Source organism: Leopardus geoffroyi, chromosome C1, assembly GCF_018350155.1.
Source record: "Leopardus geoffroyi isolate Oge1 chromosome C1, O.geoffroyi_Oge1_pat1.0, whole genome shotgun sequence".
Lineage (NCBI taxonomy): Eukaryota > Metazoa > Chordata > Mammalia > Carnivora > Felidae > Leopardus > Leopardus geoffroyi.
In genome coordinates, this window is record NC_059328.1 from 80,942,860 (window position 1) to 80,956,724 (window position 13,865).

Below are 13,865 nucleotides of genomic sequence, written 5' to 3' on the forward strand. Positions count from 1 at the left end.
TTAGTGTTGGAGCTTGGAGTCAGGTGCCAGGTAGTGGGCTTACCAGTTGCCGTCTGTCTGCATAAAACTCTGTCAGCTGCATCATCAGATATGCTTCCACTTTGGAACTTTTAACGAATAAGTGATTCCACAGTCTTCTAGCAGGAAACTGTAGACCTGGGCAACCTTCTCATTATTAATTCCAAAGTAAAGCTGTAGCCCTTGGATTTCCAAGTGACAGTTTTGTTATGCTTTTAGAGCTACTCCATTCCTATACGTAAATGCTTCCAGATTTCACATCTTCAAATGTTAAATGTCTTTGCCAGAATTAAAGTTTATTGCAAAGAATCTAAAATCTTTGTATGTATTTTGTTTCTTTTCAGGGTAGTATCTACATGCCATTCTTTGGTGACTGGGATTTTTGGCCTCTACATTTTCTTTTTTGATGAGGCTGCAAAAGCTGATCCACTTTGGTAAGCTGTTTCTTTCCAATATAGTCCATTTGATTCATGTTTTGATATTAATTATTAATAAGAACACTTCTTACTTTAAAACGGAAAATGTATTGATGGTGCATGGTTTATTAAAATGCTTGTGCTCAGACTTATTTTAGCGAGGTGCAATAAAATGATTTATTTTAGATTTGAATACAAATAATGAAGGCCACTTTGCACTAGCATTGCAATTGTTACCCAAGATGGAGAATGTGATGATAACGATGTAAACATTTATACTGACTTAGTGAGTAAAACCAAGTTGTTGTTACCACTGTTCTGAGCAAAAAATGAGTTCCTATTGAGATAGGATAGTCAACTTGGATAATATCTATTGAAGACTCAGTTTTGTGTTTAACCCATCATTTGATATCAAAGGTATAACAACGAGAATCATTCATATCCATGTGAGAGGACTTTAGTACCACCCGAGAAGATTTGAAGCACTAATAATAACTGTGTTCAGCCATAATAGGATAATTTGTAAGGTGATTCTTTTTGAAAAAATTAAATGTTGTTGTAATGGCAGAGATACTGAAAACTGTTTCCTAGAATTATAGGAGAGGGCTTAATTCAGCTTGGTTTGAGAGGTGAGGTATGTTTTGAGAAAGCCCTGCACAGGGATGCAGTAGATGTGGGGCTCTGGGGGATGTGGGACGATATAACTTTTGACTATTTGACTGCAACGATGTCATTTTAATAAATATGGAATTATGCCCATCAGGATAGTACCAGTATTGGTAAATTTTCATCGGGAAGGTATTTTTCAGTGAATCAACTTAGTGAATTTAATTCCATGATGAGGTTTTTTATGTAATCTACCTAAACAGTTTCTAAGGTTTTTTTTCATAATTTTATTAGAGTAATATGGTTGTCAACAGAACCAGTTCTTTTGGGAGATGAATTTTATGACAAAGGTTTGATTCACTGATCAATTTTTGTCCCTATCAAATGTTTACCTTGTGTAATTTTTGATATTTTCACATTTTCTTTGATGCTGTAATTTATTCCAGGTTCAATTTTCCTGGGCCATATTTGCAGATCAACATTTGTTAAGAAGATAGGGCATCTAACCTTTACATTTGCATTTCAGTTTAATTTTGTGTTCATTTCACCAAGAGTTCACATTATAAATTGATGAAAAGACTGATAATTCGTATTTGTTTCTTGGAGTAAAGATGATTATTAAGGCAAATTGTAGGACCTTGATATGTATAGGTGTTGAAACAGCAGGATTAAGCTGTCTTGTTCCAACCATTTCCCAATAGTATATGGTCTCAAGATCAGGGGCAGGCTAGAAGATTTCTTGAAGTATTTGAGTCTCTGATTTAGAATAAGGAATCAAAAAACATCAGCATCTGGAATTCTGTTGGAATCCTTTCACAAACAAATCATATGAGAACACATTTATAACAAGTTATCTTTTGGTAAAATTGTTTATGTAAAACTTTTAGCTCATGTAAGAAATTATGATCATTCGTGCAGTTAGAAGTATATCACAGCTAACACAGTGCCTTGTGCAAATGACAATTCACCATTCAAGAATCTATAGAAAGCATTTTCATTATACTCTTCAGTAGAATAAATGTAGCTGTCATCTATAACGCATGTGCTAAAAAAAGAATTTTTTTTTTTTAAATATTTATAGGGGTGACTCATCGTTTGTGAAAGTGAATATCTCTATTTCTTCGGGCTACCTCATTTCTGGTATGTGATAAGTTGATCACTGTCTGTTTCTTTTTAGACTACTCATGGGATTTTGCAAAGAATACATAGCCTATGCTTTTGGTTTATTTATTTGAGAAGTAGCTTGTAGGACTCATACACAGGAAAAAAAATATCTGCTGTGATGGTAGAGCATGAAACTTTTTTCCTGTTGGCTCTCTGGTTCTCTTTGAAGATAGACCTGCAGAGTGGGGCCTCAGTTAGGCCTGGATATATATATATGTGTGTGTGTGTATATATATATATACACACACACACATATACATACATATATATATTGTTTTTTACTAGCAATGGTCCATTTTTGGCTTAAAGAGTTTCTTAGGTGGAATTCCTGGAAAACTCACGAAGCTAAGCATCAAAGTCTCTCACATGTAACGGCCCTTGAAACGTGTTCCTATGCTCATGGTTTGTAGTGTTTGGGTAAAGATTGCAAAGGGAAACTTTTAGCCATAATCAGTTAAGATCAAGAACTCTTCCTACACCATGTTTCCTTCTGTCATATTTCCCCTTGTGTGGGATGGAGTTGGAATAGCCTTTTACATTATGAGACAAAGGGGGAAATTAAGTGATGGTATGCCATTTAAACTCTTTGCAAAGATGTTGTAGACCATCTCAATAAGACAAAAGAAAGAACAGTTCCCTGATTTGGACATTTTATAGAGAGCCCTGTTTTATAATTTTCAAATTTAATAAATAGCTGACAGAGAATCTAAATAAAAATAAGGAGATATGAAACAGAAGTGATACGATGAGTGATGGGACTCAGTAGAAAATTTTCTGCCATCAAGAAGTGAATTGTAAGCAAAAGATTAGATTATTATACCCAAACACATTCATTATGAGGAAGAGATAAATTTTGAATTAAAATAATGAGTAAGCTGTTGAGTTATTTGATGGCCCAATTAAAAGAAGAGTGAATCATGTGAACACATTAGAAAAAGACTTGCTTGTTTGGCACAGAATGTGCTGTCATTGACAAAGATGACACAAAATTTATAATACGTTTGCCTCATGCACTGGTTGATGAGCGTTGTCAGTTCAGAGAGTAATCAGTACCCAAAAAGTCTTATATGAAGGAAACTTGATAGAGTTTTCTCCAAATAAGATAATAATCTGAAGCACTTATGAATTATGAACTGAAACAAACTTTTCTAAACCAAGCTAAATGAAAGGCGAACTCTCTATGGAAAATATTACAAGGTCATTATCATATAAATTGGTGAACAAAGACTATACAGCCAAAGTATATAGAGAAGATGTATCCAGAGAGGTATATCATGCAGTTAATTACTAATATGATTTGCACATTTGTGCTGTTTATTTTCCCTTTAAAATTTCCCTTTAAAATTTCTAATCTGATTTTTTCTTTTTATACATATTCACATCAGTAGTTTTTATTTTTTGTGAAAAAAGTTTCCCATATTATATAAGCTCCAACCCATTAAACCTGAATCCTCCCCTGGTTTCCATCTATGATGGCCATTTCTTCCATGTCTAAATTTCACGTTTAACCATTTGGTAAAGAAAATAATTGCATTTACATTTTTGAGAAGTTTCTGTTTTGTTAAACATTCTGTTTTGTTAAAGGAAACCATTTTCTGAATCGTGGTGTTTAGGTTCAGGATCTTTTAAAGAGAAATTGCCTTGATGTCTTTCTTTGCATATCTTTTTAATAGTCATAGTTCTTGTTTTGTTTTTTCCTTTTTTTAGCTGTTTTGAATTAATATTTAATCACATCTTTTAATTTTTAAAGGTTGTTTGTTGAATTTGTCTTATAAACGAGTTGGTCGTTACGTACCTTTTCTGCAACTAGCTTACCTGTTGGAATTGTTGTAGTAACAAACATCAGTAATTTAAGCTTACTTAAAAGTTGTTTTCATTCAATAGTATTTCCGTTTTATTTAACCCCAGAAACAAGTTATTTATTTATACTTTCAACAAATATGTAACCTGTGAATATATTCAGCAAGTAAGTATTAACTATATAGGCATTGTGTTAGACTCCCACGCTTGTTCTTCGTCCTGGAGCAGTCACAGTAGAGTGGGGGAAACAACTGTACGGAAACAGATACTTTACAATAAAGTGGGTATTGGGACTGGTGCAATATGAACAAAGTGGGGTGGGCTCAGGGTGGACTGTGACCAGTTGTCAGGAAGACAGAGTTAAATACACTTGAGAAACAGGACAGCTTTCTTCCTATGTGATATCTCACTTATGTTTCCTTCTTTCAGATTTGTTGATTCTCATTTTGTATTGGAAAGTGATTGGTGACAAATATTTTATAATCCATCATTGTACAGCGCTGTATGCATACTCCTTTGTACTGGTGAGTGCCAGGATCTGTGGTAGCCTGACAAGTAGACAAGATTGGGAGTAATGACTTACTGGTGAGCAGAAACCTAAACATCCAGTTCCCAGTGTATCAAGACCAACTCCAGATTCATTCAGGGCTCATGCTTGTGATAGGTTATCTTATTCATTAACAAAAATAATTACGTGTGTGTTTGTACACATAATTACGTGTGTCTGTTTGGATTCATAAAATTTAAGAAAGGCGGATGACCCCAATTTCACTTAATTTCACTTAATTTTTTCACTTAATTCAATTTCACTTGAATTTTCACTTAAAATTTTTACGATTGTGTAGCTGTTGGTATTTGCCCATCTTTCTAGATGCGTTTATGACTTAACAGCCAGAGCTAGGGATAGATTCTTGTATAACTAGATTCAGTATTTCTTCTCTATTCAGTTCCCATACAATTACATGTACATATGTGATTACATTTAAGTAGACCGGGGCAGTGGAGGAGTCTTGCTCAGAGACTTCATCAGACTTCCAAGCCCGAGCTGATAGAGGATACTCACAGCAAATCTCAGGCAGTAATGCATAATAAATTTTAGATCTAAAATTATTTTTCTACATTACACATTTGTAAATTAGTGATTTTACATTCCTTTTACATTAGATAGGTTTCTTCACAATCAATTATTTTTTAGTCAATCTAGATATACCAACAAACCCCAAATAGATATTTGGAAATAATAGATGTACGTAAACCAGAATAGTATAAATTTTATGTAATAGTTATGGTATACCATTTCATGTTTTCTCTTTTTTAAAACTTAAATATAGCCACTGGCTTTTTTTTTTCTGACTTGGTATTGCTAAAGTCCTTATGTTACCAGATATCTGTGACTATTTAGAGGGCTTTAAAATATTAATGTGTATTAGTATTCTTCTATTTTTCTTTATATTGGCCTGCACAAAGATAGCGGGTGAATCAGATGTCAGTTTGGCATTATTTCTGCAAGAACCAGATATATCAAAATATCTCTCTGTATCACCCACTTGAAGTAATAAATCTAAAAAGTTAATACGAATATTTAAAAAACTATGCTGGTTTTAATGCTATCAATAAGTGCTTATGTATACCCAAAAGGTATCCTTAATCACTTTGCTTTTCTGAAGAAATCTGCTATTTTTAACTGGCATTTCCTACTGTTTGTCTTCTTTTTAGATTTTAATTGATTATAGGTAGTTGTGAAATATAGACTCTTACCTATTACAGGTCTTAAATATCTGGTGTACAAGAGCTTATTTCCTAAACACTTGGTAAAAAGCATGAAAGCTGACTAACAAAACACTGGTTAAATCTGGGAAGAATGTGTGGGTGCCCATGTGAGTTTAATATCATGCTGCAGTGTAGAAGTATGTTCTCTGAACATGAATCACAAATAACCATTGTGCTATGAAAAGAATATAAACTGGTGAAAGATAACAGGTCACTTACGTGGATTTGTAAATGTGAATACTGTGAGCTGCTATTGTGCCTCGGCCACTGAATCACGGGCTTGGCAAACGGCTGGCTGTGCGTGCATTGGCAAGTTGAGTATTTAATTATGTGGGATGGATACTGTTTCCTCTTTGGACTTTTATGCCTTTATTAAAAAAATCAATAAAGTGCATGCTGGATATTTAAAAAAAAATTAACTCTTCATTTAGTTAAGTTGATAAGAAAATCAACTGCAGTGTTTTCTAGAGGTGATTGCTTTTTTGATACCTTCCTGTGTTCTATTGTATGAAATGAATGATATGAAGTAAGTCTATCGAATTAAAGTGAATCTATTCATAGGGAAACAAGAAAATTAGAAAATAATAATTGTTCATAGATGTAGTGATCCTGTGTCATTTATAGATTTTACATTTCCTATTTGACTATAATGAATTCCCAGGTCACTTTGTGCTGTTTAAGGCTAACAAAATAACAACAGCTACTACCTATTATTATTTTATATAGACTTTTATGAAGTTCTTCACTTATATGATGAGAACTGGTATTTGGAAAGTACTTTGACTTGATACGTATGAGACTGTTTAAGCTGTTTGTAGCAGCTTCTTAAAAGATTTTCTGATTGTAACTAAATAAAACTTAAAGTGGAAAATGGAGGCAAGTTATCCGTAGGTTTTAAACATATGCTGTACTGAATAGTTGAAAAGTAAGATTCTTCTAGATTTAGGTTATGAAATAAGTTATATGTAGGTTATATAATGTCTTGATCACTAGTTTTGTACCTTTCTTTAGTGTATTTACTGGCATTTTAAGATTCTCTGGGGGGAATAAGTTAGAGCTTAAGGAATCTTCTATATATAAAAAGGTAAAAATCCTACAGATTTTTCCCTAATATTCAGCTTTTCCTCCCTTGGTCAGGATCCTAGTTGCCAGGGAAAATACGACAGGGTAATCTCTTATAAAGGGTGTGAACACATTTATGCTTTAAGGTCTCTTTCTAAGGATAAACCACTGTCTTTTGTACTCCCATTGTGATCTCTCTGGTAGCCTTAGTTTTCTTCTGTGTTTCCTATGAATCACCCTCTCTCCCCAAATCACACCTTTAGGTAACAAGTTATATAACACTGGAAAACATTTAAATTCGAAAAGAAAAGCACTCCTGTAACAGACTTTCCCCAACTCTTATACATTGGTTACACTACCCTGGAATTTAATCATTACACCATCAGCTGCAATCCAGGAAGAAAATTTGGTTTCAGAGGCTCTCAGTGCCTTTATTTAAGGGTATTTAAGGTGCAGTGTGAATACCTTGAAGGTGAGAACTTGTTTCTTGTTTAATGTTCTGCCCCAGTGTCCACATTTTAAAAACACTCTGCAAGGAGGTATGTAGGAAGTGGTGCTGAAAAATGAAAGGCTTGTTATGTCAGATATGGTAAAGTTGTAATTTATATCAGGAGACAAGAATTAGAAAAATATTAGTCTTAGGTTTAGTCTAAAGAATTTCCACAACACCGTGCAACAAATGCCATGACTCACTAACAGTTTATCATTAACAGTGTTAAACTGTTCAAATGTTTTAAGATGGTTTGAATAGTGGTGCCTATTCTCAGTTACACATAAATAATGTATTTCCTTCTTTTCTCCCATTAAGATAGTCTTAAAGAAAAATTTTAAGTAACTATCATGGCTGTTACAACAACATTTTAAAAGTAATAAAATTTCAGAAATTAACATTTCTGTTGACTAGGCAAGTATTAAAATAGCCACCTAATATAGCTTACTAAAGCAAGATTCAGTAGTAAGGTCTGTGTGATTTCTATTTCCCACTAAATTTTCATATGATATAACATGTTAGGGGCACCTGGGTGGTTCATTCAGTTAAGTGTCTAATTCTTGGTTTCAGCTCAGGTCATGATCTCATAATTAGTGGGATACAGCCCCGCTCGGGCTCCACACTAACAGCGAGGATCCTGCTTGGGATTCTTTCTCTCCCTCTTCTCTGTCCTTCCCCCACATGCACACTCTCAAATAAACTTAAAAACATATTAAATATTGGGGCTCCTGGGTGGCTCAGTCGGTTAATCGTCCAACTTCGGCTCATGTCATGAGCTCACACTCTGTGACTTCGAGCCCCGCGTCGGGTTCTGTGCTGACAGCTCAGAGCCTGGAGCCTGCTTAAGATTCTGTGTTTCCTTCTCTCTCTGCCCCTCCCCTGTTCATGCTTTGTTTTTCTGTCTCAAAAATAAATAAAAACATTAAAAAAAGTTTTTAAGTAAAAAAAAACATTAAATAGTTAAATCAAAGAAAATATTTTAAAAACTGGAATAACATGTTAACCTTTTTTCCACTGAAATAAAAGATTATCAAAATATTGTCATCTTATACTGTAATGAGCAATAGACTAGCAGAAGTAAGTCTTAAAGTATTTTATTATTATTTATATAGCTTACTTATTCAAATCTGCATACAACTAGAATTATACAGTGAGCTTATAACTCTTTCTACTACTAATTGAGGGATTTAGTCGTGGTAAAAATGTTAAGTGGCCATTTAAAAAATAATATGTGTTATATATGTATGTGCATCTATGTAAAGACATGTGATGTACATATGTAGGGTGAAAAAATGTGTTTGGGTTTTGGAATTTGTTTTAATATTTACTTTTTTAAATGTTTGTTTATTTTTTAAAGAGTTGGGGGGATGGGCAGAGAGAGAAGGAGACAAGAGAACCCCAAGCAGGCTTCCTGCCATCAGTGCAGAGCCTGATGCAGAGAGAGAGAGAGAGAGAGAGATGGGCAAAGAGAGAGGGAGACAGAGAATCCCAAGTAGGCTCCCGCCCTAAGCACAGAGCCTGATGCAGGGTTTGATCTCACAAACCGTGAGATCATGATCTGAGCCAAAATCAAGAGTCAGACACAGAACTGACTGAGCCTCCTAGGTGCCCCTAATATTTACTTTTTCTTAGAGAATATCTGAAGTGACCATTGCTGATATTTCATGAACATAACAAACCTCCTTAAGGCCTGCCTCCATTTTGTTTTAGGAAGAATTCAAGGCTACCTCTTCTTTCCTTATACTGTGCTTACCACTTCACTCTTTTCTGTGTGGAAAAGCATCCCCTCAGATTTGCATAGTTGGATCATTTTAGCAGAACTGTCTCCCTTTCTTTCTCTAACCTGGCTTGGCTTTTGAAGCCTGTTTCCTTTCAATACCAGGAAAGGAAATAGTTCATATACTGGACTTATGTGTGAAGATAAAATAGATGTCAGCCAAGATGATTGCCATGTCTACCCAGGTCAATATTTTGTTCTTAATTAGATTTTTATTTTATTTTATTATTATTATTATTTTTTTACAGTTTATGTGTGGTGAAGCTAGTGATTTTTTTTTCTTAATTAGATTAAAAAAAAACCCAGTCTTATATGATTCTCCTTGTACGATGTGCTAGAACAGTTAAATCCTTGGACACAGAAAATAGGATAGTTACCAGGGGCTGGGTGGAGGGGGTATTGTAAAGTTACTGTTGAATGGAGGAGTTTCGTTTTGGGGATATGAAAAGTTCTAGAGACTTAAACATTTAAAAGTAGTTAAAAGAGTAAATTTTATGTATATTTTACCACAATAAAAAGATTTTTTTTTTTAGCAAGCTTATCAAATGACTGAAACAAGGTTAGGAAGGGGAACTAATAATATGCTGGATGATGTATTACATTTTTAAAAAGTTTCAAGCTGGAGCAGTAGGCTGAAACAAATAGATGGAACCTAATAATGATAAATGTTAGGTTTTGCGGTTAGGTATGGCGATGTATATAGGTGGGGAGGAATGATCTGGAGGTGATAAATGACCACAACTTCAGTTGAGCCAATAGCATGTCACATCTGCTTAAAAAGAAAGCTGTTTTCAAATTTAGACTCTATTAGGGGAGGCACAGCATCCAATTCAAACAAAAATTACAGTTTTCCTTGTTAGACCACACCCAAGCTCATTATCTGGAGCCCTTGACCTTGAATATACCGGGGGTAGGGGAAAGGGCTGCAAGATGACAGAGCAGAGATTAGAATAGGAAGCTATTGTCCTGAGACAAACAATTGAAGGACCCAGAGAGGTCAGCCCACAAAAGATAAGTTGTAGGACATGATGGTTTGGAAAGGTCTTGGGGAATGTGAGAGGATTATTAAGTAGAAAAGAATGGACTAATTCTGGATTAATTCAGGTGTTAGAACTAGGACCTTTGGGGACAGTAAAAGTGAGGCAGGTGAGACTTCTGTTTTACAGAAGAGACACCATTGAATAAAAAGAAAATTATAACAATGGCCTTTTAAAGTAGTTCTTCCTACCATAAGATATCTTCAATCAGATAGATACGAAAATAGATATAATAAGTAGAAACTTTGAGTAGGAGTTTGCACTAAAAAATCTTTGAAGTTTTATTTTAATGATGAAATTCTGTGATTCAGCTGTTTTGTTAAAATGATTTGATTTGGTTCTAATGCTCGGGGGGTAGGCAGTGGGCAAGTAAGAATAAGCTTAGCTATGTCACCAGGTTCCTAAGTAACCCTGGAAGGAAGGGGTGAAAGCAGCTGGCCTGCCAAACCATTTGTTTCTTGGGAGAAAGGGAGGGGAAGAAAGGAGGGCCGGTGACTCTAGTCTAACCTTGTCAGCAGGACCTTTGGGTAGACAGAGTACTGACACTTGCTGGGAGAAGAGACCTTGACTGTGGAATGCCTTTAGGATGTCCCTGGTTAAAGACAACCCATGGTAAAGAGAACAGAGGGATGTGAGGCCTGCCTCCTTGGAGAATGTCATGTGCACAGTACAGCTTTTCGAGAGTATAGAATGGATGTGTTTTATAAGTTAAACTCTCACTGCTGTGTGGGAAACTTGGCGAACCTCGCTTAGTAGAGTGTTCATACCTTCTGGGCCGGAGTTGCCTGTTCAGCACAGGGAGGACCTGACTTACCAGCTGCCTTTGATATTCCGCACCTCTCTCTGTGTCCTCTGAATCATTTGATGGCCTGTATCCTTGGAACATTTACTAAAAGCTCAGTACCGGGAAAGATCACGGTTTCACATGAGTCTGATTTGGCAATCATCTGATCCTGTGTGTTCACTCAGACCTTCGATTGTCTTGTAAATAAATGATCAAAAACCTTTAATGATTAAAGTTTAGCAAAAAGTTATTAAATATAGGATGGGTTTTGTTCCCAAATGTCACTTTTAGATTGGTGGAACTCTGAAAGGGGTTTCCATGGAAATGTGTTAAGGCTCCGGGTCCATGCAATAACCTATAAAACACCTCACTATTGCTCCCATGGAACACAGTCACATTTTTACACGAGTGTCCGGTGTGGGATGCTCAGAATTTCTCTCCAGCCCTATGGTGGGAAAGGGTGGCCACCCCACTCCCACCCATCGATGGCAGCACAGTATGTAGCACCACGCCAACAGAAGTAGGTGCGTCATACTTTTAGTTCTCTTTCTCCCTTCCCTTCGAAGGCCCTGACCCTAGCTACTCTCAGCTGTTAGAAAATTAAATTTCCCATGGTAAGAAAATCCAGATTTTCATAATCACTGGCCAAAAGGAGAATTTTCTTTTAAGCTCCGGAAGGGATTAGACAAATCCTGTTTTGTTTTCCCTCACAGAATCACGTAGAGGCCAAGGCACGTATGAGTTTTACTACAGGCAGAGAGCTCCTTAAAGGTAGATGGCAGAGGTGGAAAAGCCATATTGACCAGAAGTGAATTGTGAGTTTTGTCATAATTTGCTAACAGTAAAGTATCAAAATTTGTAATTTATTTGTCTAAAACTATTAGACTTGAGCCTGTCCCTTTAATCGCATCTATCTCATTTGTATTTCAGTAGGTTTTCTTGAGTAGGAGAGAAGGGGATACGGTGGTGAGGAATCACGCATAACCTAAAGCTTATCTCATGGTTGCCATGTCCCACCTAATGCTGTCACAGGTGTACTGGATTAAACAGGTGATGAGTCATTGATATACAGGAGCAGAAAATATAGAAGCAAGACTGAAGCATAGTCCTCCACCCCTGTGTGGTTTTGAACAAAGGAGCTCTGGGGGTACAGGGGACAAGGCATATGATGGAACCTGTGCAATTCCATTAGGTAGCTAAGATTTGAGCGTAAGAAACTATCAAAAAATTCAAGGAACACATCGCCCACTGATAAATCGGTAATGCCATTACAATTTAGGGAACGGAAAGATGACTGTGTTAACTTCTGTTAATTTTTTTAGTCTGAACATGGATATATGTAAAAAAAAATCTGAGACTGTTGAAATATAGGGCTTAGTAAGTCCAAAGTTGTCTAGGTCTGATTCTTCAGAGATAACTACTGACCATACTTGATGTATATTCTTGTAGTGAATATGAGTTGTGCATAAATTTTCCTATATATATTTGTGCTTTTTTGAATTTTCTAAAAGAGCTTTTGAGGTAGATGGGACTTAACCTCATTCCCAAAAAAAAAAAAAAAATGTTTAGATTAGCAGGAAAAAGTGGGGAAGACTTCCTAGGTCAGAAGACATGAGGAAAATCCCTGAAGAGAAGAAGTCAGACCTTCAGAGGTGATAGTAAGGACTAGGGTGTCAGGGTGGATCTGTGTGCGCTTGGTAGTGGTTGTACGTTTGGATGAATAAGATGGAGTCACTTGATGGGAGTCAACATCCCAGATCACCAGACTTGCATTTTCACTTTTCACAGAGTTGTTGTAGGCCCATTAGCCAAAAAAACCCAAAAAAAACAAAAAACAAAAAACAAAAAAACTTGATACAACTGGCATACTAGAAAGATAAGACTGATGGTGATATGTAGAAAAAAAATGCTACATGGGGGGAGGAAATGTTGTAGGAGGTTATTGGAATAATATGAGTGATAGATTATGAAGGAATTTAATTTTAGGGGTTATGGTGGTGGTCATGTTAATGAAGGGAAAAAAAAAATCTAAAAGCCATTTTGTAGTCAGCAGAGCAGGGTGACTAATTTGGATTTCACAGAATGAAGGGAAAGAAGAGGGCGAAAGGATCCAGAGCACTAAAGGGATGTGATACCATGGAAGGACATGGGAGACCGTTTGGGCAGAAAGATACTTTGAGATGCTGTGAGACCTTGTGGCAGTAGCACAGCTGTCCCAGGGGCAAGGGGCCCATATGCATTAGAAGTAAGGTTTGTCTTGTGGGGGCAGGGGCAGGAACCAGAAGAAGGATGATCCTCTGAAAGAGGCAGAGGAGAACTTCAGAGAGGTAGAAAGAGAACCACAAAAGTATACATTTGGGAAGACCGTGATTAAGGCCCCTTATAGCAACACTGTGAATTGAAAAAGGGCACTGGGGAGGCTCATTTGGTTAAGTGACCCACTCTTGATTCCGGCTCAGGTCCTGATCTCGCAGTTCATGAGATAGAGTCCTGCATCCGGCTCTGCGCTGACAGTGTGGAGCCTACTTGGGATTCTCTCTTCCTCTCCCTCTGCCCCTTATCTCTCTCTCTCTCTCTCTCTCTCTCTCAAAAATAAATAAACATTTAAAAAAGCTATGAAAAATGTATAGGCAAAGGCCATTTGAAGAAATTAGACAGGTCATTAATTTTTATTTGAGGATTAGAAAATATTGACAAGCAAAAAGAAAAAATAATTCCCAAATCCCACAACCCAGAGATGACTATATTTACTTAATTACCAGTTACATTTAGGTATTTCCACTTTTTTCCAATGGGTGTATGCATAAGTCAAAAATAGCATTCTGTGTTTGATTATATATGACAAAAATGGGCTCAAAATTTAAAATTTATTTTACACATTGAAGTATTGCATACAACAAAATAACTGGCAATCTTATGTCAGAAAGCAAGAAGCCTATCA

At 36.1% G+C, this 13,865-nt stretch overlaps 1 protein-coding gene across 3 annotated transcripts in view; it reads left to right on the forward strand.

Moving 5' to 3' along the window:
• Nucleotides 1-13,865, forward strand: part of LOC123598280 (TLC domain-containing protein 4-like) — a 71,020-nt gene that overhangs the window by 25,566 nt on the left and 31,589 nt on the right. For all 3 annotated transcript variants that reach the window (XM_045478367.1, XM_045478368.1, XM_045478369.1), the window contains exons 3-5: nt 363-452; nt 2,122-2,180; nt 4,434-4,528. In XM_045478367.1, the coding sequence (XP_045334323.1) occupies nt 363-452; nt 2,122-2,180; nt 4,434-4,528 (244 nt within the window). The remainder of the gene's footprint in view (nt 1-362; nt 453-2,121; nt 2,181-4,433; nt 4,529-13,865) is intronic.